The sequence below is a fragment of the Mustela erminea genome, chromosome 1 (assembly GCF_009829155.1).
Source record: "Mustela erminea isolate mMusErm1 chromosome 1, mMusErm1.Pri, whole genome shotgun sequence".
In the NCBI taxonomy this organism is placed as follows: domain Eukaryota; kingdom Metazoa; phylum Chordata; class Mammalia; order Carnivora; family Mustelidae; genus Mustela; species Mustela erminea.
The window spans coordinates 208215445-208238700 of NC_045614.1; the positions used below are offsets into that span (position 1 = coordinate 208215445).

General features: G+C 49.7%; 2 protein-coding genes across 6 annotated transcripts in view; one reads left to right on the top strand and one right to left on the bottom strand.

Annotated features, from left to right (window-relative positions):
- The window catches only part of EVA1C (eva-1 homolog C), a 70030-nt gene that overhangs the window by 37914 nt on the left and 8860 nt on the right, over nucleotides 1–23256 (top strand). For 3 of the 4 annotated variants that reach the window (XM_032353780.1, XM_032353770.1, XM_032353787.1), the window contains 2 exons: nucleotides 6278–6430; nucleotides 17194–17337. In XM_032353780.1, the coding sequence (XP_032209671.1) occupies nucleotides 6278–6430; nucleotides 17194–17337 (297 nt within the window). The remainder of the gene's footprint in view (nucleotides 1–6277; nucleotides 6431–17193; nucleotides 17338–23256) is intronic. The other variant, XM_032353776.1, reaches the window with a different exon arrangement.
- Nucleotides 6425–15269, bottom strand: LOC116596559. Of its 2 annotated transcripts, none has more exons than XM_032353798.1 (6): nucleotides 15196–15269; nucleotides 14821–15074; nucleotides 12447–12543; nucleotides 9904–10026; nucleotides 7151–7290; nucleotides 6425–6896 (listed from the first exon to the last, which is right to left on the bottom strand). In XM_032353798.1, exons 2-6 carry the CDS (start codon nucleotides 14844–14846, stop codon nucleotides 6767–6769), a joined length of 516 nt encoding a protein of 171 aa, XP_032209689.1. In that variant the 5' UTR covers nucleotides 14847–15074; nucleotides 15196–15269; the 3' UTR covers nucleotides 6425–6766. The 2 variants fall into 2 exon arrangements, with proteins under 2 accessions (XP_032209689.1, XP_032209685.1); XM_032353794.1 differs by having other exon boundaries at nucleotides 6425–6995.

Sequence of the window (23256 nt, forward strand, 5' to 3'; positions counted from 1 at the left end):
ATCCTCTCAGCAAATATCCAGCTTTGCGTCTTTAACCCTTTCCTTGCTGGGGTGCGGACACCTCTGAATGGCCCCTCTGGCTCGTCCCCCATACTGGGTGTTCAAACGCACGTTCACGCTCAGACACACATACACACCACCACACCCTTATAGGGTACGCACAGTGGCTTGTACATACACAATAGCACGCCTGTGTATGCTGTCACATGCATAGACACTGTCGCACACATACTCGTGATCACGAAGACCCAAAGCAGACCCCAACGTTGCACTCCGACCAGCGTCTCCCCAGGAAGTCAGGAAGTCATGGCAACTCCTGCCTCACTCGGACACATCCCTTCTAGATCTCTGTGTCCTCAGTCATGTCCTTCCCATGGCTAAGTCTCCACAGCAGCTGTCCTCGTCTTCCTTCCGTGGTGGGGAAGACAACCCCCTTTTAAAGTGACCCTTGTTCACAATGTCAAGGATTGGAGAATCTGGGTGGTGGGAATATGCCCGTCTATTGTGATATTCTCTCACATTTTCTATACTTTGGAAGTTTTTTGTAATCAAAAGGTCCTTTTAGAGGACCAGCCTCTAAAAGAGGTAAAAAGGCCCTCGTGAGATTGGCAGAACTTTGACTCTAGTCAGTGCCGGACCACAGCCTTATTCCCACACCGAGCAAGTAGGTCTGATCGCTGATTTTGTTTCAGCAAAACACTTGTGGAGCCTCTGCTGTGCACAGGTGTCAGGCCAGCTGCTGGGTGGGAAGACTGCTCTCGGGTTTTGCAGAAGTTTCTTGGATGGGGTTCCGTGTGGGACAGCTCCCAACCTTCCCTCGTGTAGCACCATTTACTGCATCTTCACACAGCTGCTTCCTTGTTGTCCTTTAGTTTCTAGCAACCGTCACCTTTCTCGGGAAAGACCAGACCTGTCTAAAAAACATCTCAGCGGGAGCCCTGCTGTCTTGGTACTGGGCAGGTCCATCTGGGGGAGTTGATCCCAGCAGGGGTGCAGAGAAGGCATTCCTGGCAGGTGATGGTGGGGCTGAGGACGGCGGGTTGAGGGGCGAGCATAGAAGGAGCGCTCCCCGTGGAAGCCTGTGGCCAGAAGAAGCAGTGGGGGGGCAAGCAGGAGCACCGGCCGGGGAGCCATTGCAGGATCCCCGGGGCCCTGATGGCCAAGGAAGGAGGTGGATTCTTTCTTTAAACAGGGATGGTGTGTGGGCGTGGTTTTAAAATGGCCTCTGGTTGGCCTGTGTGGTAATAGATTAGGGGCAGAGCCCTTGTGTCTTAGTCTGTTCGAGCTAGTGTAACAAAATGCTGTAAACCGGAAGGCTTATAATCAACAGAAGTTCATTTCTTGTTGTTCTGGGGGCTGTGAAGACCAAGATCGAGGTGCTGGCCGATTTGGTATCTGCCAAGGGCCCCTTTCCTCCACCTGTGGTTGTCTTTTTGCTCTAACTACCTTGGCAGAAGGGATGAGAAATCTCTCTGGGGTCTCTCTCATGAAGGACACTAATCCCCTCGTGACCTAAGCCCCTCCCAAAGGCCCCACCCCCTAACACCGTCAAGTTGGGCATTAGGATTTCAACTTGAGTTGAAAGGGGACGCAGCCGTTTGGACCAGAGGACTTTGGGTAACGGAGACATCGGTGACCCGAGGTCCTGCAGGTTAGGAGACGCCCCTGCTGCTGCTGTGAGTGGGGAAGGAGGAAGAGAAGGGCCCCCACATGCTCCAGACTCTTTTTCTGCCACCCTCCTAGCCCCAAGGCCCTTTGTCTCTGGTGCCAGCCCGAACGTGACACTGACTGTTCGAGGGGGTATCCGGCTGCACCCGGGGCTGCGGGGACCCAGCCCTCATCCCAAGTGCCAACTATGTGCATCTCTCCCCGGCCCTGCCTGTGGGCAGTGAAACCTGCCACCGTGGGAGCCTTTACGCCGGGGAGCTGGGCCAACACCGCCTACCGGGGCTGGCCTGTTGGCTGGTCTGGGAGCTGTTTTACAGGGACGCTGGCTTCATGAATCAAATGTCAAGTGAGGATAATGTACTGCCTGCACGGGGGTAAGGAGTGTGTGAGTACAGTGCTGTGTAGACGAAAACTACAGTGCGGCTTGTAAGAGGCTGAGCCTGGGCTTGTCATGCGGGTGCCCTCAGGGACCAGCGACCGTCATTCCAGGGGGCAGATTAAAGTGGTCCTTGCTGAGGATGGGAGTAACTGGAAGGCAGTGAGACACAGGTGTTGGGGGCTGGGCTGGGGTCTGTCCCAGGTGTGGGCAAGAGCAGGACATACTGCTTGTAGAGAATTTAAAAAAAAACAACAACAACACACACACACATTAGAAGTGACTAAATCTCTGTGTTGAGAACATCACCATGCGTGACCGTCCTAAGGAACATCAGTGATCGCACAGGTGACGCTGCCCACCGGCTTTGAAGGGCCCTGCGGATATGCAGGTGCATATCTGTGTTATTAAGGAGGACCCGCCTAGCCCCTGCTTGGCAGAATTGGGGGGGGGGGGTCTTGCTACTGTTGTCCTTGAAGAAGAGTCCTGGCGGTTCTTCTGCCCGGGCTCCTGTCACTCTCCCCATCCACACCCATGAGGAAGCTTCTGGAAGGCTCCCCACCCCCCCACCTCTGCCCCACCCCACCTTGTCTAATTTGAGGCCATCGAGCACTCTCACCCAGCTCTAAAACAAATTCTCTTTCTCTACCCAAAGTAGCAATTTGTAGCGGTCTCATTGTTTTTAGGACCCAGAAGCGTCGCTCTTAGGTGACAGTGAATCAGCACATTCCTAAGGAACCCAGTGACTCAACATCACACAGGCTAACCCCAAGCTTGTAATGTGACACTCACAGGCCCCTCCATTCCAGGAGATGATTGGCCCGTAGTCTGGGGACAGTATCACCAGAGGCCTTAGAGTACGGGTGTTGTGTTTCTCTGGGTGAGTCTGGCCCGCGTGGAGACGACCTTTAGTGCATGGGCCTTAGTACTTCCGAGAGGCGGTGGCTGAGAAGTACACATCAAGACAAGCCTTGAAAAATCTCTTCTAATTTTTAAAAATTCTGAGAAAGGGAGGAAGGAAGGGGTTGAGGAAGGAAAGGCATAGAAGGAGAAGGGAGGGAGGAAGGAAAAGAAAGGAAAAGAAAAAAAGAAAAGAAAAGTCAATCCTGTTGAAAAGGAAAGCTTCCAATTTGCTAGATTAGGCTTGGTTTTCATCCTTTTTGGCGAGCTTTGCCCCTGGAAGGCATTCTTAACATTCTTCAGTATTCTCCCAGGCAGATGGGGGCTTGGGTTCTCTTGGTGTGTCTACCCCGCGCCCTCTGTTCTGCATCAAAGGCCATCGTTCATTCTGGGCCTTTGAAGTAAGGCAGTATTTTGGTGTTGGTGGGATTTAGCATTTACTCGCCAAAAACACTGAAAACCTCACCCCAGTGCGGATGTGACTCACCAGAATCAAACCCTCCGATGTCAGGGTCAGACTCAGTGTCTTTTCTGTTTAGCAAAAGAAAACAAAGCTTTTGTTGGCTTTAAGTCCAGCGACCGGGTGAAGGGCATTCTAGACATCGCTTCGTCACCACTTAGATTTTCCCTCCTCTGTTATTTCCTCGTGTGTTCAACCACAAGCATCAGCAACCCGGTTTCTGTTTCATGCCTTTCATTAATCTTGAGTGTTCCATCACCACAGATTAAGGGACTGTGCCACAATTTATCAACTGATAGTGTACTGAGATCCTGAATTTCCAATCTCAGTCTGAAGTGAGATTTCCTCACTGTTCTTCTCCTCTTGGTGTAGAAAGGCATGGGAATTCACACATTACAGAAAAAGGTAGACTTTACATTTGGGGATTATTTTCTTCCGTGTTTTAAGTTTGGGGCTTGAGCATCAGCGATGCCAGGATATGAAGTCCCATGGCCAGGCCACCGTTGCCCTAGTGTTTACCCCTTCTGACTTCCTGGAAGGCTTCTTGGGGGGTGATTTCAGATTGGTTTGATTACAAGGCATAGTAAGGAAAAATTTTACATTTTGGCCCAGCGCAACACACACACAACTCAAAAGATTTTTTTTTAATTATAAAATAGTGTTATTCCTTGTTTGCATGATGCACTTTGATGCTTTCTAAACTCTTCTTTGTTTTTTTTAAATTGCAGGTCACAAATGACTAAACTGATATCCTGAATAGAATAGAATAGAATAGGCCTCAAACCACAGGTCGAAAAACTTTTGCTTGAGTTGTATGAGGGATCTGGGTGGGAATGGCCTGCACCTTCCATCCAAAAACATGAGTCAGAGAAGTGAAAGTGGGGGTTGGGGAGTGGTCATGGGGGGTGGTCATGGGGGATAGTCTTTAGGGGTGGCCATGGTGGTCGTGGTCATCGGGGTGGTCATGAGGATTGGTCATAGGGGTGGGAATGGAAAATGGCCACGGAGGGTGGTCATGAAGGAAGGTCATCAGGGTGGTCATGGGGCGTGGTCTTTGGGGGTTGGTCACAGTGGGAGTGGTCATCGGGGTGGTCATGGGGGATGGTCATGGAGATGGTCATGGGGGGTGGTCATGAGGAATGGCCATAGGAGGGGTAGCATTGGGAGGGATAGTCGTGGGAGAGTAGATATGGGGGCTGCTATTTTTCTTTCCTCTTGACACTTTCTTCTTCCCCATCCCAGACAGTCCACGGCAGCCCGAGTAGCTCCTACGATTTAGCTCCTGTTGGCTTGTTTGGCTCCAAAATGTTCCCATTTGCTCTGCAGTTGCCATTTCAAAGTAGAAAAATCTAGGAGTAATAATACAGGATCTTTTTTTTTTCCCTTACAAAATGTTGGGGAGGTGAGGAGAGGAGACCCACACGTGCAAACAAATGACCATAGTCTCCTTTGTGTTTTGCTTTGTTTTGATTTTGCAAAGTTTAAGGGAAGTGGCAGACTAGGAAAAGATACTTGTAATACCTAATAGAGGAAAGTTAGCATCCAGAATATACGAATCACTGCTGCAGCGTCTAAAAATCCAAAAAACAACACACCAAGGATATGAAGAGGGGGTTTCCAAGAGAGTTGTTCTGAAGATTAGATTCACTGATACATTTAAAGATCTTAGAACAGGGCTTAATCCAGAGGAGGAGCTCAGTAAATAGTAGCTTTTGTAATTTTTGAAATATCTTTATTGAAGTACGATTTACATAGCATAAATTTCACTGATTGTAAGTGTGCCATTCAGTGATTTTCAGCAAATGGGCTAAGTCATGCCACCATCACCACGGTCCAGCTGTAGAACATTTTCATCATCTCAAAAATGTCCTGTGTTCATTGTTGTTGTTTCCCTTTGATCCCAAACCTCAGCCCCAATAGAACCACTCACCTACATTCTGTCTCTATGGGTTTGCCTTTCTGGAGATCTCAACAAAATAGAGTCATACAATACCTGATCCTTGGTGTCTGGAGTGTTAACAATGATTGCTTTTAAAAACCAAATCATCATGAAACGAGGTTATTAATGGAATGCTTTTCCAGTATGGTCTTTTAAAAAAAACAATCAACTATATTTTCATCAGCAGTGCATGTACAATGTGAATGCTGTGTGACATTGCAAAGAGAAATGTTTCTGTGGTTGGTGAATGACACAGATGCACAGACCTTTCCCTAAATTCTTTGGGAACAAACCTGGTGTGGGTTGTTATAAGTAGCACAGACCACAGCAGCCAAGCCTCGTTTGCTCCTGGATCACCAGACTGGGGGCAGGAAAAAGGGACTCTTCATAAGACACATGCCCTGTTCTTTCCCTCTCCCAGCCAAGGAAATCATTTGCTTTTACAACCTCTCTCCTTTTATATATGGAAATGGGGGTGCTAGGATGTTAGGAAATCTGGTGGTGAGGTTTAATTGGGCTCTCTCCTGAAGTTTAATCTGCAATCAGGTAATTCCTGATCTTTACTCATGTGGGTCTAAGTCAACATTTGAGGAAAGGCTCCCTTCCATTAAGGAATGTGTGACCTCAAGTGGAGAGAGAGAGAGAGATCCTTTATGGCCAGGCCCATCCCCAAACCGAGCCCAACGTGGCCAGTGAGCCCTGTCTTCCCCTATACTTGGCCCCTGTCTCCTCTGCCTTCCTCTTCCTGTCATTCCCACCTCTTCCTGCAGAGGGCTCTTATTCCAGGGTCAGACCCCACCCCCCGTGGGGCTGTTCCCACTGGCCTTCCCAGGAAGCAGCTCCAGGGGGTGGATGAGTGGCCAGGGGTTGGGCAGAACTCCCCGATTCCTCCTGAGAGAAGCTGATGGTGCCGTTAATTTTTTTTCTGCTTCAGATGAATTAAAAAACAAAACCGTATGTGAAGACCAAGAGCTGAAACTGCACTGTCACCCTTCCAAGTTTCTCAACATCTACTCTGCAAGCTACGGCAGGAGGACCCAGGAGAGGGACACCTGCGCCTCCGAAGCAGAGCGGCTCCCCCCCTTTGGTATGTGGCTTCATGGGGCTATCTCATTCGGTGCCAAGGGGATTGGGACTCTGGCCAGTACCTGGATTAGAGGGAAAGCCAAGGGCAGGGAGGAACCACCCCAGGGGTGCCACCTCCTTCTGCCCCACATTCCCAAATTTGTCCATCGTTTAGTCGTTTCACATCAAGTAGTTATTGAGTACCGACTGTATGCAGGGTCCTGTTCTATGGGTGGAGGAGTCGTCAGTGACCAACACAGGGTCTTCATGGAACCTCATGGAATTTCCAGCTGTGCACAAAGTGGTCGTGAGAGAATGAGCAAATGAAAGGAGTTCACTTGTTGTATTTCAGGTGCACTCAAGTGCTAAGGGGTAAAGCACACTGTGGAAGGGAAATAGGGGAGGCTGGGGTGTGCTTCAGAGAGGCCCGGCATTGCAGGGTCACTGGTATGCTGAGCAGAGACTTAAAGGAGGAGACCTGCAGATACCTGGGGATGGCGTTTGGGTAGGGAGAAGAGCCTGGACCGTAACTGGTTGTGTAGGGTTGTAGCAAGCTCAGGGAGCCATTCTTCTTAGGGATCTGCAGTCTAGAGCCAAGAGGTGATGGCCGGGATGTGGGGCTGGAAGCTGCCTCCATCGAAGTCACCCGATGTTATGATTAGTCAGGGCTTCCCAGAGAAACAGAACCAACAGGACAGACATGCATACATTTGGAGAGATTGATGCTAAGGAATTGGCTTACATAGTGGTGGTGCTTGGCAGATCCCAAACCTGAACAGTGGGTTGGCAGTCTGGGAACCCAGGTAAGACTTGGTGTTCAGTCTTGAGTCTGAATTCTGTGGGATGGTAGGCTGGAAGCAGGCAGATTTTCTGTGCTGCAGCCTGGAGGGAAATTCATTTTTCAGAAAACCTGTCTTTGCCCTTCAGGCCTTCAACTGATTGGTTGAGGCCCACCCCCATCAGGAAGAATAATCTGCTTTACTCAGAGTCTACTTTGCATATGAAATGTTAGTCCTATCTTTAAAATATCTTCACGACCACATCTAGACTGGTGATTCATCATAGCATCGCTGAACTGAGACATAAAATTAACCATCGTATATCCCAGTCTCCAGCAGAGAAGCAACCTGATCTCTACCCTCCATATTACCCAGGAGAACAGGCCCCAAGGGGACATAGCACAGAGAGCTGCACTTGATTCATCAAAATCTAAAGTGAGCTCCAAGGAGGGCACATGATGTGATGAGCACTGGGTGTTACATGCAACTAATAAATCATTAAACACTACCCCCAAAACTAATGATGTCCTATACGTTGGCCAATTGAATTTAAATTAAAAAAATAATAATAAAAAATGAAAATAAAATGAGCTCCAAAATGTATTAAACTGCTATATTCACATGTGAAATTAAACATTAATTTTAAAAAGAAATTCGTATAAAACCAATGTCTCAGATCTGGGAGGCAGGCGGTGGAGAACATAAAGTGACTGACTGTCCAGGCAAACTCTCACGCAAGACTAGAGAGAGAACAAAAACCAGTTCAAGAGGAACATGCGCCCCCGCCCCCGCCAAGGCCCCCAGCCCAGTGTTCTGGGAAGAAAGGCCCCTCGGCGGCTGATGGCAGAGGGTCCTCTAAGGGCAAAGAGAGGCCGAAGTGGGCATCTAGCGGCACTTGATTAGCTCTGGGCAAAGGATTCCTATTTAACGGGCTTGGCTGCCAAATGGGGCAGTGAGGTCCTTGTGGGCGTGGCTTCCCATTGTATGTCCTGGCACCACCCCACGCCCCACACCCTGGTGAATGACCTGGGAGTTCCTGACACTCCAGTCTCCCTCGCATGTAACCCTTGCGTGTTTTCACAACATCTTCACCCACTCCTGCCTTGGTCCCACTACTGCATCAGCTCAGGGACCACTGCCTGGTCATTGCAGTCTCCCTGCTCCCTGGCTGGCCTTCCCCTCACCCCCAGGTGGCCAGAGGCATCCTTCTAAAGGGCCAGTGTGATCCCTGTTCTTCCAAACATCCTGCAAGGACACTTCTTATGATCTGGTCTCCTCGGCTGGGTAAGGGGCCCTTGGTGATCTGACCTATTTCTGCAAAAAAGGGGCTCTCCTTCTTGATACTGGGGTGGGGCGGCCCATTTCTCAAGCTTGTGAAATCTAACTGAGCCACCTGTGTTTGGGGAGGCGGCCCTAAGCCCCAACAGTTTCAGCCGTTGTTTTGAGCAGAAGTCGGTCATCGAAGCAGACGGACAGGTACGCAGGCTGATTTATGTACCATGGGTCGCACTGCCTTAGGTTCCTGGGAAGCTGGGAGTGGGGCTGAGAGGGAAACGTAACCAGCCAAAGAAGATGTTAGCAGACATCATGGCTAAAGCACAGGTTTCCATAGAGACTTCGAGGAATCCTTCGGTCAGCCAGCTGTGCCCGTGCCACGAATAACCCTTGTGGATGCGGGAAAGGTCTCTGAATGGAAGACCATGCCCCTTGCTCAGGGGTTCAGTTTGAAACATCTGAGCCCCGGCAAAGTCTCCCGGCAGAAACGACCTGCTCGTCCCGCCCCCATCCCCTCGTATCCCTCAAGGTCAAGGGCTCCTGTCCCTTGCCCGGGGACTACGCGTAAGGCTGAGGGACAGGCTGCTCTCTGCATTCAGGAACGGCTGCCAAATGCCGGAGGGCGTCCTGCCCCTGTGCTCTGCAGGGGAGAGGCTTGCAGGGAAGAGGAGAGGCCCTTGGGGGGGCTTCTCATCCTCCGCTCACCCCCAGCCTCACGCGGAGGCCTGGACTGTGCCTGCCTTCCAGGTCAACATCAAGGCCAGACCCTTGCACGTGTGCGTACAGACCACTGGCTGCCCGTGCTGACGTATCTCCCCATCTCGCCGAGTGCTGAAAACTCATTCCCTCCTCGGCCCCAGGGAGACTCTCCATAAGGTTTCAACCTGTGCTGAGCGTGTTCTGCCCCCCGAGCCCCCTTTCATCCCTCTCCTGTGAACACTTTACCATTACCCGCCCTTTGCCCAGCCGCCTCCTGCTGACTCGCCCGCACTGAGTACCTCTCACCGGCAGCTCTGCTCCCCGCTTCTGGGCATCTCTAACCTGGACCACCCAGACCAGACTGGCTGCTCAGCCTCCCTTCTCCCTGATTCCCTCCCTCAGTCCCTTCCTCACTTAGCAGCCGGAGAGAGATTATTAAAATAAGTCGGATCACAGCACCTGTGCGCCGTGATTAGAATCCACCCGTTCTCCCACCTGCGGGTGTGTCCTCCTTTCCCTTACAAACCGTGGATGGGGCACTGCACACTCACTCATAGCCTGGGGTCTTTGCACAAGCTCTTCCCTTGGCCTGGAATGTTCTCACCCCACCATGCAGGAATCAAGTCAGGCGTCCTTCTCAGACGGGGTTCCCGGGGCTCCCTGCCAGCGTGGGACCTAGTCTCTGCAGTGCCAAGCGGCACCCCTGTTGGAGTGTCTTCATATCACGGAAACCATCACTTACCTGCCTCGGGGCTCTTTCCCCAGGGGAGGGCGAGCGCTCGTAGAGACGGTGTCTGTCTGCTCCCCGCAGAATTCCCAGCATCCCGAGCTGTGCACTGGCCCAGAGTGGGTGTCCGCGTGAACCCTGACGTGCGTGAATGAATCAGAGCCCCTCCTAAGGGAAGTGTCCACACAGGGCTCCCACAGGTGCCGACCTGGTGTCGTCATGGCTTCCAACCCCTCATGAGATGCTGGAAATCTGGACTCTTTTTTTTCTTTTTCTTTTAATGTGAAATGTTCCAACTTTTAAAACACTGTGTGAGCCAAACAAAACATGCCTCCGGGCCACATCCGGTCCCTGGGCTGCCAGTTACTAAGTTACTATGGCTTGGCCACATTCGCTTTGAAGAAGAGAAAAATTCATTCTCAACCCTGGGACCTGACATGAGCTTGGTGGGATGACCATCTAGGGCCGGGTGGTCAGGCCTCACCGCGGCCTCTGGAAGGTGATGGGTGTACCTTTCCTCGGGGATAAGCCGCCGTCTGGTGGAACCGAGAATTCTCCAGCCTCCGTGCCTCCCGGGCAACAAGCGTGGTGAGAGCCGGCTGGGCCCCAGCGAGGTCAGGAAGCACTGCTGAGCTGGGCTTTTGTTCCCAAATACGGAGAGGTCATTTCCAGTTCTTTCCTAAAGGTGACTAGTGGGATCCCTGTTAGTGTCCTGCACCAGAGCCCTAAGGACATTTAAGGGATATAAGAAGACAGTGCAGCCATAAATGTTACCCATCAAATGAGAAGCTTTTGCCTTCTCAGGGTCTCCTCCAAGTCCTGATGTCTGAGCGTAGGACTGTTTTTACATAATGGCAATTCTAATTCAAATGTATTCTAAGATACATTTGATTCACTTGATACATTTGATTCATCCATTTGATTCATACATTTGAAATGTAACTTTATACCCTGGGTGGTCTCCCACATGTCCAACCAAATGCCAACAATGCCAGTCATTTCTTCATATCTTGTTGAAGGGATGTAGCATAGCACGTAATTAACCATACCTCAGTGGCTGGCGTATTTTACTGCTTCTGATCTTCAAATATGCTAAGTGGTGTATGATGAACTTGTGCTCGTAGCATTTTCTTTCCTCCGGGTTGTTTCCTTGGGATAAATTCCCAGAAGTTTTATACTGAAAGAGGGTGTGGGCATGTTTACAATTCTTTAAGTGTATCCCCAGACTTCTTTCCAAAAACTTCGTGTTCCAATTCATGTGTGTAAACAGCGACGTACACTCCTGGGTTTCCTTGCAACTCTGGTAGAGGCATGTATGATTTTTCTTTGTGGTTCCAATTTAATAGATGTAAAACAGTCTTCTTATTTGCCTTTCTTTGTCTATGAATGGCTTTGAACATTTCCCATGTTTTTGTGGCTCTTGTATTTACACTCGCTCCCACTATCTCTCTAGCCTTTGTCCTTTTTTTTTTCCCCCTGGTGGGACCCTTTTTTTTTTTTCCATAAATTTTAACATGACAGAGAAAAGATGTTAATCCTTGACATGCTTTTTCCTGCTGCCCGTCTCCGCCCCACAGTATATTTTTTCCTGGACTTACAGTTTGGTTTTGTTAAAGGCTGGTTTGTTGCTTTTTTGATTCTGTGTGCTTTGTACCCCGTCGGATGGGATCAAGAGGAAGGGGCTTCATGGCATTGGGGAGGAGGACATCCCTGGTGGGGGTCAGGGCATCTGCACATAACCTCACACCCGACTGTCATGTGTGACATCATCACAATCCCATGAGCTGCTTCAGGGCTGCCCTTGGCCTGACTGACGGTACCTACCCTAGTGGGACCCGAGCTCATGCCAGACATCCCAAAAGATATAAGGGCCCTCATTCCTGTCTGCAGCAAAGGCTCTGAGACCCCACCTGAAGGAGAGCGAGCAGAGCCTCCATTCTGTGCACAGTGCCCTAAGCTGGTCCCGTCTGGAATGCACCAGACAGGCATGGCCATGGTGAGGCATTGGCTACATGCTACACGATGACCTTGGACTGTGCTTCCCAGCCTTTTCCTTCAGAAAATTCTATTTGCATGGCACAGTGGTGTGAAGGACGGCACTGCCCAACTCCAAATCCAATAGCTGGGGGGCATCGGGGGGCCTGAGGGAAATATCCAGCATACTTGCGCTCATTTACTTTGAAGTTGGGAAGTTCTACTCTGAGATGCACTTGGCCTCTGGGTGCAAAGCTAACCAACGCTGGGCTTCTCCTCAAGGCCTTCGACTCTCATTAACACTTTCCTCAAGGTCCTCTCAACTTATGCTCGAAGTTCACCCACATTTTGAGGAACTCTTTGTATGCCAGAAACTCACTTTTAAGTATGAAAATATGCACTTGTTTTCTGTTGCTGTGGCAACATACCCTGAAATTTAATAGCTTAAAATATAAACAAATATTTATTCCCTCACAGTTTCTACGAAGCAGGAATTCTGGAGTGGTTTGGGTGGTGTTTATGACTTAGGGTTGCACATGTTCTGGCGAGGTCTCAGATGGGACCCTGGCTGGGGTGACAGTCACCTGAAGGCTGAGCTTCCAAGGTGGGTCTCTTATATGGCAGATTGAATCGGTATTGTTGTTGGCGGAGATAGGGGTCACGTGGACTGGCTCTGATTCACTGTGGGAGGAGGGTACACAAGGGCTATGAGTTCCAGAGCTGGTGATGACTACGGATCATCTTGAAGGCTGTTAGGGGCTGAGTTCTGTGTCCCTAAATTTTATAGGCTAAAGTCCTAAACCCCAGCACCCCAAAATGCAACTGCATTTAAGGAGAGGGTCTTTAAAGAGGTGTTTAAGTCAGATTAAGGTCCGATGGGTGCTAATCCAATATAACTTGTGTCCTTATAAGAAGAGGAGGTTAGGACACAGACATACACAGAGGAAGACCATGTGAGGACACATGGTCTTGCCATCTGCAAGCCACAGAGAGAGGCCTCAGAAGGTACAACCCTACTGTCATCTCAGGCTTCTGGCTTCCAGAACGGAATGGAAATACACTTCTGCTGTTTAAGCTCCCAAGGGGTGGTACTTGTTACAGCAGCTGTAGGAAACTAATACTTTGCAATAACCCTGAACTATGAAATAAAGGGGAAGATATGAAAGACCAATGACTAAGCTAGCTGTGAAGCCATCTTCAAAAAAGTGGTATCTTTTGGCCACATGAATTCAAACAAAGTTATATCTGCAGTCTTGTCTTGAGGGTGCTGACCCTTCAAAGACATGCCTGAAAGAGCTTCCAGCAGGTCGGTTCTATCAGAATCTATGTCTTGTCAAGTGGAAGGGAAAGGAGTGTGTGAAAGTGACTGATCGCTGTTGGTCCCACATGAACACCAGTGAAACTACATCTTAACACAGGGCAGGGTGAGCCTTCCCACAGACCTGGGCATGAACTTCGGGAAGGTCTCCTGGCTGGGCATCCATTGTGACGTGTCATTTCCTGCTGCAGTTACGTTTTCTGGGTGGGCTCCAGGGATCCTGCTGTTTCCTTAGAAACCACCCAGTGGGCCTCAAGGTCTGGGCTAAGGCCATCCCAAGGCCAAGTGTGGGTGGACCTCGACTTTCCAGCCAAAGATTAAGGTGCCAGGGGACCCGTGCTGCCAAGAGCAGCCTAATTATCCAAATAAACAGACGTTGTAAAGATTAATTAACTTCAGTTTCAGTGTTGAACAATAGCTTAAAAAAAAAAAATTAAAGGGTGGAATATCATGTTATCAGATGGGTTGGGGGCGGAGGATGAATTGCCAGGAAGAGAGGGTGCAAATAAAATCAGCCTGAGAGGGAGATAATCACTTGCGAAAAAAGTCCTGGAAACAGCCCAGAGCTCAGTGTCAACAAGGATATGGTCAGACCTAAGTCAGACCTGAATTACCTTGGGCCTCTTCCTGAAAACACACTGTGGGTTTCACTCTGACCAAGATAAACTCTTTTGCTTCCAGCGAACTCTAAGAGTGCAGAAGCACACCTCTCTAAATCACGCTCACCGAAAGACCTCCTGGGTCAAAGAGGGTTGTGGGCTTATAGATGAAAAGGGTTTCTTTTTCCTTCCTCCGTTAGCCTGAAAGAATATAGTCAGGCACACATCCTAAGAAAATATAAGGTTTCTAGGGCAGTCATACAATTCCGCCGGGAGTATGAATCAGAAATTTTCTGGGTAACAGTTGGGCGGTGTGTATCAAAAGCCTTAATATTTTAAGCAGTCTTTGACAAAGCAATGTACTTCCAGGAATTCCTGTGGAAACTATCGTGCTCATGTGCAAATATTTAGCTCTAAGGATGTTCCACAAAGAACTGTTTCTATTTATTTATTTGAGAGAAAGAGAGCACGAGTTTGGGCGGGGGAGAGGCAGAAGGAGAGAGAGACCCTCCAATGGTCTCCCCACTGAGCGTGGGCTCCACTTCAGAACCCTGGGATCAGGATACAAGCCAAAATCAAGAGTCGGATGCCTAACTGACTGAGTCACCCAGGTGCCCCACACCGAACTGCTTCTAATGTTCAAAACCGGAAATCATCTGAACAATGATTGCATTGGGTATTGTAAAGAGAGCTGGCACATTCGTACAACGAAAAACTATGCAATTCTTTAAAATTATGTTCACGTTAAAATTTTGCAGATATACTAAATGGGAAAAAGTAGCCTACAAAGTGATAAGTATATGACACCACTGAGGGGGAAGGACCTTCCCACACAGAAAAGTGGTGGAAGGAGTTTCCTTAAAGATTGATTGTTTTGTTTTGTTTTGTTTTTTTCCCGGATTTATAGACATTTTTATTTTTCTAGTTTTGGCTTATCTGTGATTTTTGAGTTTTCAACTACAAACACATATTTCCTTTGTAACAGAATAAACAATAGTTACATCAGACTTCTAAGAAAAATTTCATAATTCAGACCGTTACCTCTTCCCAATGCAGAAATCGTACATCCCTTTCTCGGATCTCTTGACTGTGAATTCTGAAGGGTTTAGGGAAAGGCTAGGGGACCCTATAGACTTTTGGAAATGAAACGGCTGAGTCCCAAGATGTGAAATGTGTCAACTTAAAAGATGCCGGTGTATGCTCCACAGTTTACACTCTCTCAGCTGTGCTCAAGAGTTTCCATTGATCTGTATCTTCTTCAACACTTGGGATAGTCAGTCTTAAGTTTTGCTGATCTATAAAGTGCAAAATATTATTTTCATCATGGTCTTAATCTGTATTTCCCTGATTTATATATCATATAAGCAAACTATTATATATAACTTACTGTAACATATTACATATATGATGAACAACCTGTGTCCCAGCAAAGCTTGCCTGTCAGTTGACAGGCAAGTGTTGAGAACAGCCTGTCATGTTAGCTGTTGTTGTAAGTGAACGGAACTTTGTAAGGACTCTAAAATTCTCTCCTCTGTTCTCTGCTCTCCAAGTTCTAAATTCCTCCCCATATGTATTATTTTTAAAGATTTTATTTATCTATTTATTTATTTGGTGGGGGAGGGGCAGAGGGAGAAAGAGAGAGAAAATCTCCCGCAAACTCCCGCTGAGCACGGAGCCCCACACTGGGCTCAGTCTTAGGACTCTGAGATCACGACCAGAGCCAAAAACCAAGAGTCAGAAACTCAACCAACTGAGCCCCCTGGCACCCCACCCCGTATGTATTATTAAAATTGCTTCCAAGCTGAGTTTGGTTCCCTTCTGCTCCCGGGGCTTCCCATACACTGTCCCTAAAGGACAACAGCACGAGGCCATTTCTCTAGGCTGCGTGTCACTAGCAGAATAAAGTCTGCCTTTGGCTAAGCGTTCACAGGCAAACTCAGTCTCTCTCCAGGTTCCTTTTCCCTGCTCGTTCTCTGTGGCTTCCCCGTCCACACACCACTATTCCAGCTCACGGTCAGCCCCCTGGACTCCCCTTAAGTGACGCTACTTTGGTGTTTATGCCTTTCTGTCTTGCTCGTTTCTACCCCGTTATACACCTTCTCCCGTGACCAAGTCTCTCTAACCCCAGCGAGCCCGTCATCACCGTGAAGGTCCACACTCCTCTCTCCCGACACGGACCCTAGCACCCCCGTCCTCGTCTTGCACTGGCGACACTCACGTCCTGTTTCACGTGGCTGAACATCAGGTCCCACGTGTGGGTTTTGTCTGCAGCTCCAGCACACTCTGTGAAAGCAAGGTAGACTTCTTCTGACTTGTTTCTTTTACAGCACTTAGCGCCTCTGCACCTCACCTCTATACGTGTGAAATTCATATTGAATAATTGTGTTGGCGTTGTGCCAGGTGCTGAAGAACCTATCCTCGTGTTTATTTAGTTCATTTCATTCATCCATTCTTCAGTTATTTACTGGGTTTCTACACTGGGCCAGGATGTGGGCATTGATGACAAACCAGACAGAAAGAGTCGCTGTCCTCTCGGAGCTTGTGTTCATGCAGGGGAGACGCCTTCTCAAAGTAGACAAATACGGGTGCCGGGGGGGCTCAGTTGGTTAAGGGTCTGACTCTTGATTTCAGGTCACGATCTCAGGGTCTTGAAATCAAGCCCCATATCTAGCTCTGCTCTGAGTGGGGATCCTGCTTAAGATTCTCTCTCTTCCTCAGGGCACCTGGGTGGCTCAGTCAGTTAAGCGTCTGCTTCTGAACTCAGGTCATGATCCCAGGGCCCTAGGATCGAGCCCGGCGTCAGGCTCCTGGCTCAGCGGGAAACCTGTTTCTCCCTCTCCCTTGGCTCCTCCCCTTGCTCATGCTCTGTCTCATGCTCTCTCTCTAATAAATTAAAAAAAAAATCTTAAAAAAGAAAAAGAGAGACTCTCTCTCTTCCTCTCCTTCTGTACCACTTCCCTGCCCACTCTTTCTTAAAAAAAAAAAAAAAAAAGCAAATGAAGTATTTCAAGGCGTGGTAAGGGGCATAAAAGAAATAGTCTTCATTCAGCGTTTTACATATTTACAAGGCCAGTTACATTATTTGCGGGGATTGGTACAAAATGAAAATGTAGGACCCCTTGCTCCAAAATATGTAAGAATTTCAAGACAGTAAGACCAGAGCATCACAGCAAGCTCACGGCCCTGCTAGCACCTGTCCAGAAGCCCGCTCTGCCTATAGAGGACTTAGCCCATATGACTTACATGGCAAAGCATCCCGGGGACATTAACGAGACAGAAAATTTTCCGAGAAACTATGTCCATGAACTTGAAATCCAGCTCAGAGTTTTTCCTTAACAGAAAATAGCAAAAGCCCCGTGGTTAGCCAGATACAGATGCAACCTGAAATTCTTGTTGGTGTTCCCTGCCTTTCAGACTGCCTGTCTTACTGGGCTTTGCAAGTATTATCCAGGAGGTGCTACGGGAAGCAGAGATGCAAAATCATGGTCAACGATCACCATTTCGGGAGCCCCTGTCCGCCAAGAGTGAAAAAATACCTCACTGTCACCTATGCCTGTGGTAAGAATATACACCCCCCCTAACCTGCTCTAAGACCCACGTCTTTGGGAGGTGGTGATCGTGGGAAAAGGCGTTTTCGTGCAACAAACCAAACAATGTTACTCCTGAAACAGTGTTGTCACCCCAGATATTCCAGAGTACTTTTTTTTCATCCTTTATTCCTGTCTAGGATGTTCACATTAAATAAGCAATACAAGTTCTTTGGTCACAGTTCGTTTTGAAAGCACTTTCAGCGATCAGATCGGCCACAAGTGGGAAGAGGACAGGAAGTGCAAGCACATGGGAGAAGAGTGATTCTAATCGGGGCGCTTAGGAGGCTCTGAAATTTATGGGTATATGACGCAAGTTCGCAGAAGTATTGTTTGGCTCCCGCTTACCCTTGCAGTCTTGGTTTTAGGCTCTAAATGACTAACTCTCTATGCCGCCAACAGCCGTATTATCTGCATACCCACCGCGGTGAGTCAACAGATCAAATGCTCACCCGAAAACAATTAAAAGTGTTACATGACAGCAGACTTGGTTTTCCCAGCATCTTCAAACAAGAAAATGCAACGCCTGGTCCATTAGAGTCCAATTTTACAGAGCTGCCTGAAAGTGAAAGGGCAGTACTGATTCTCGGAGGGTAGGGCGGGTTTCTGGTTTGTCAGCCTGACACGGGGACCATTCGTTTTGAAATGATCGTGGGAGCCAAGGGAGCACAAAGAGAACCGTATCTGCAAAACCCGATGTGTGTGCTCCTGGAAACCCCTTCTCCCGCCAGATCTCCCCACCTTGTTCTTTGTGTAACAGCTTGAATGAGATATAATTCACAGGTCATCTGGTTCTCCTCCTAAGGCACACGAATCAGTGGTTTTAGAATTTTAGTTTATTCTCGGGATTTAATTTTGTTCACAGAATCATGCAACCATCACCACAATTAACTTATGAACATTCTCATTATCCCCCAAAGAAACTCTGCCCCCTTAACTGTCACCCCCTCCAACGCACCCCCGCTGCCCCACCCCAGGCCACCACCGATCTACTTTCTGCCTTGATGGATTTGCCTCTTGTACCTCTCATATAAATGGCATCATGCAGGATGTAAGGGTTTACTTTATTGTTTTGTTCTGTTTTTCGTGATTGGCGCCTCTTTGCCTAGCGTGTTTGCAAGGTTCATCCATGCTGTGATCTAATCATCCTTTTTGTGATCTAATAATATTTCAGTGCATTCCCCAGCCTTTTATATGCTGAGCTAAACATGTCCTCTGCGGTGTCAAAGCTGTAATTGGTACAATAAGGTGGCGGCATGAATGCATTTCCAAGCTAACAGCAGCCACACGTGCACTGCAGGGAATGTGATATTCCTGCTCCCATGCCGGAGCAGCCCTGGGGTTCCTCCAAGAAGCCACACAGAGCACCCTGCAGGTCTAGGAGCGTCTGGCCTCTCCAGCTGAGTGTTGAAGGAGGGTAGCCTGCAAACGAGGTGAATTTCCTGCTGTGCCTTCAAGGAGGAGCTCCCAGCTCCCAGGGTGGAGGCTTTTCTTAGTGGAGAGAAGGTGGGCTCTTGGGGCCTCGAGGTCCTGCTCGGGTTCAAGCTGCTTCTCCCACGTCCATTCATTCAGTGCACTGAGGGCATGTGCTCAGCGTCTGTGGCACCTGGTGCCAAGAATTGGGTAGTTAAAAAAAAAAAAAAAGGGAGTATGGTTCTTGTCCTTGGCATTATCAGTGGAGGGCTAGAGAGGGCCACTTAACAAACGAGCAGGTAAATCCGCCAGGGAAATCCAGGCAGCCCATGCCAAGTCCCGAGTTGGGGGGAGGTGCGCAGAGCTGGTGAGGTCAAGGTGGCGTGAAATCGCCCAGGAGCAGCCAGGACCCGGTCCTGTGGGGTCCTGGGGGAAGGTGCCAGTGGAGGGCTCGCGGTGGGGGAGTCAGACCGCCGTGATGACTGGACTTTTAAGAGACCAGTCTGTGGGGCGTGGGGTGGGGAGTGAGCCGGAGTGGGCTGGGGGTGGGCGCCAGCTGGAACAAGAGCGAGTAACAACCGGATGGATTTGATAAATAACTAAAATCTTTAAAACAAACCAACAAAAAACCCAGATGGATCTGAGAAAGGTTTGGAAAGCGGGAAGATGCAGGAGATGCTGAGGACACCTGCCTGGGGGAAAGACTGGGGGCACCCAGAGGAGGCAGAGGGACGGGGGGTGAAGGATGTTTCCCTTGTCACAGCGGGACGGGAAGCTCCGGCGGGACGGGAAGCTCCGGCGGGCCGGGAAGCTCCGGCGGGACGGGAAGCTCCGGGAGTGGGGGGGGGGAGTTGCTGTTCAGTCTCGGGGCCTGTCTTCTCTGGCACGAGATGAGGTCCTCAGCCCCGAGGACCGGGAAGGGAAGGGGGTTTGAGAAGACAAGAGAAGGTATAAAGGAAGGGCTGCGGGGGGCGGAGGCTACTGCCAGAGTTCTCGGGGACACTGGTCCGCCTGCTGGTATGGTTCTTCCCAGTGCGGCCAGCTGCCTGAGGGGTCCTCGAGGCTCACTGGTCAATGACAAGGAAGGGGGAGCGTCGGGGTGCCCCCAGCTGAGTGATCACAGTGGTGGATAGAGGAATCCGAGCTGCAGCTAGGAGGGGCTTCGGGAAGAAGGGGGAGTGGGAGGGTCAGTGGAGGGGTCGGGGTGAGGTTGAGGATGGCAGACGGAAGCACCGGGAAGTGTCAGTTGAGGACTGAAGGCTGAGGTCAGGAAGAGGGCTTGCAACTTGGTTTTGGGTGTGGGGCTGTGGAGGAAATGGGGCGTTGACAGTGTTCTCCCATCCCCCTAGGACAACGCCCCTTTGTCCAACAGTGTGGCCCCAGGACTTATTCCAAAGAGGGGGCGGGTGCCTGGGACTGTGAGGCAAGTTCGTGCCTATCCGCGCCCCCAACCCCCGTGGATGCTTTCTAATCACCTTCTAAGTGGTTGGCATTTTAAAAATATACTCTCCCCCTTAGGGGCGCCTGGGTGGCTCAGTGGGTTAAAGCCTCTGCTTTAGGCTCAGGCCATGATCCCACGGTCCTGGGATCAAGCCCCGCATCGGGCTCTCTGCTCCACGGAGAGCCTGCTTCCTCCTCTCTCTCTCTCTGCCTGCCTCTCTTTGCCTACTTGTAATCTCTGTCTGTCAAATAAATAGATAAAATCTTTGAAAAAAATATATACTCTCCTCCACCCCCTGCCAGATGGCTCTTTACTCTGCAACCTGAATCATTAAAAAATGATTTGTAATGTCTGAATATTTTATAGGTCACCAAATGGGAATGCAGGGTTTTACATTTTTAAAAAATGTCTCCCAACCGATGTGGAAGTTGATATGAAGTCCGAGGTTGTCAATAATTCGTTTCCAAGCAAATCAGTCTTAGTTAGCACTCTTGGGATGTGAGTGTAAGAGCCAGTGTGAGCTGATTTAAGCCAAAAGGAGGTGGAGGGGGGTAGGGTCAGGCCATGGGAGCCAGGGCACAGAAGCAAGGCTTCAGCCTGAAGCTCCAAGGTCATGGTAAACCTCTGGCATCCCTCTTCTCTGCTTCTCCTGGCACTTCTGCTCCCTTATTCTCTCTCTTACTCTCGATCTTTCTCCTCCCGCACCCAGCCTCCCCGTGAGCCTGCTGGATGGCACATGGCCACCCCCACAGCCTCAGTGATTTTTATGTCCTGTTTCCAATGATTATGGAGACCTGCAGTCTGAAATCTTAATTCCAAATTTCTAACAAAAAGATATTTAATTGGCCCGGCTGGGGTCAGGTAGCCCTCCTCCCTTGATCAGCCCTGGGCAGAGACCATGTGATGTGATTATAGACATGGCTTCCTAGGGAGGTGCCCGGCCAAACCCCCAAGTCAAGATGCTCTTACATAAGAGGCTCAGGAAAGATCACCCCAGAGACGTCTGTTCTAATACTCTGCTTCCTACTGCAGCGTCTGACCCGGATTTGCTCTTCCACCCAGAGACCTTGCTGTGCCCACACAGAGGTCAGGACACCCCACTCCATGGAGGGGAGGGAAGAGGGGCATTAGGGACAAGTACTAAACATCAAGCCCTGGACCCTCATTTCTATAGAAACACAGGCCACCCATCTCCAACATGACCCAGGCAGTGGGGCAGAGATGTCTCACCCTTAGGAACCCTGACTACACCCCTTGCCAGTGGGTAGGGAAATGAGAGTGAGCAGTATGATCTCTGCTCGGAGACTTGAGGGACCAGGAGGGCTTCCTGGGGGAGGTGGCATTAGAGGCAAGTGAGACCGGTTGTGTAGGAGTCAGGAAACTGAAGGTGGGGGGAGGGAAGGCAGGCAGAAGGAACAGCACAGGCAAAGGGATGAGGTGAGCACCGCAGTAAAACTGGAGAGACCTACTCTCTCCAGTGAACGTAGGTCTTTCCAGGGGATGGGAGTTTAGGCTAGGCTTTTACCCAAGGGCGGGGAGCCCCTGGCAAGCTGTCTCAGGGGACATAATCAATTTGCATTTTAAAAAGAACACTCCTCCCTATTTTATAGAGCTTCATTTAATCCCGGCTCTCTTCCCTGTGGGGTTTAGGCTGGGCAGAGAATTTCACCTCTCTGTGGAGCCCTGGGGTATGTTTCAGGCTGCGGGCCTTCTGCTCTTGGAACTGTAGGCAGCACATCTGGCTAATGGCAGACCACTCAGCCCAGAGCACTTTGATGGGGCTGGGATGCTTTCCTCCGGTATTCATTAGTGCATTGCTAAATGAGGTCCCTCTCTGTGTTCCCTCCGAGTTTAACCATTAGCCTCACTTCTTGATCATGCTGGATTTCAGATTTTCCTCCTCATGGGAGAAGCCAGACCTGGAAAACTCAGCCACTGTCCCCCTCACATGTGCAGGGAGGACTCGTCTCCGTGTCCGTAGCCACTAGCACTCAAGGGTCACCGGGACAGAGGCACAGCCAGCATTCCCACACCGATAAGGCCTGAGAGGCAAGAGAGACGTGTGGACCTCCGCCTAGGGCCCTCACAGCTCCTCCCAGAAGCTGGGGCAGGCAGGCAGGTGCCAGGATTTGGGGACAGGCGGGATGGTGGCACCAAGATTAGGGGCAAGGGGAGTAGGTGCCAGGATTAGGGGGCAGTGGGGAAGGGGGGTTATTAGGATTGGGGGCAGGAGGGATAGAAAATGCTAGAATTAGGGGTGGGAGGAGTAGGTGATGCAGGGTTTGGGGACAGCAAGATAGGGGTGTGCCTGGATTTACCGGCGCTGATGCAGTCTTTGCTCCTACTGAGCAGGAGGGCAAGTTAAGTAGAGATACCGTGTTTGTCTCTGACACGCAGAATCTTTTTGAGCCCTAAGTTCGACTTCTGGAGACTTCTTTCTTAAAGTCTGCCCTGACCCAACCTTGACACAGAAGATTTATTCAGGGGGGGAAGAAAAGAAGTCGAAGTGGGTACCCTGCCCAAAATTAGCGAATTGTGTTCTGTGGTTTTCCCTAAACAGACTCACAGGGATTGTCCAGGCGGAAATCATTTTGCCATCTTTATAATCCTTTATCCAGCTTCCAGAGGCTTCCCCGGACAGCACAGCATCAGGGAAAGATCAAGGACACCGGTGCACAAGACCAGGCATTGAGACGCTACCCCTTCCGAGGGGGATGGTCATCTCGGAGCCTCAGTTGTCCCATCTGCAGGAATGGGAATGATACACAGCTTCACGGGGCACCGGGGACCCTGCACAAGACGCACTGTTTAAACGTGAGCCCAGGGTCCGATGTATTAAGAGCTCCATGAAGAATGGTGTGCTGGTGTTTTTACGATGTATCTAAAATGGAGAGAGGCAGGTTTGAAGGGCAGCCGTATGTAAGTCTCACCCCACGCCATCTTCATTCTTGAAACAAGGACACGCAAGAATCCGACAGGTGCATCGACACCTGTTATTTTCAAGTTCCTAAAGAGTCTCCCACTAGCAGGGCCATT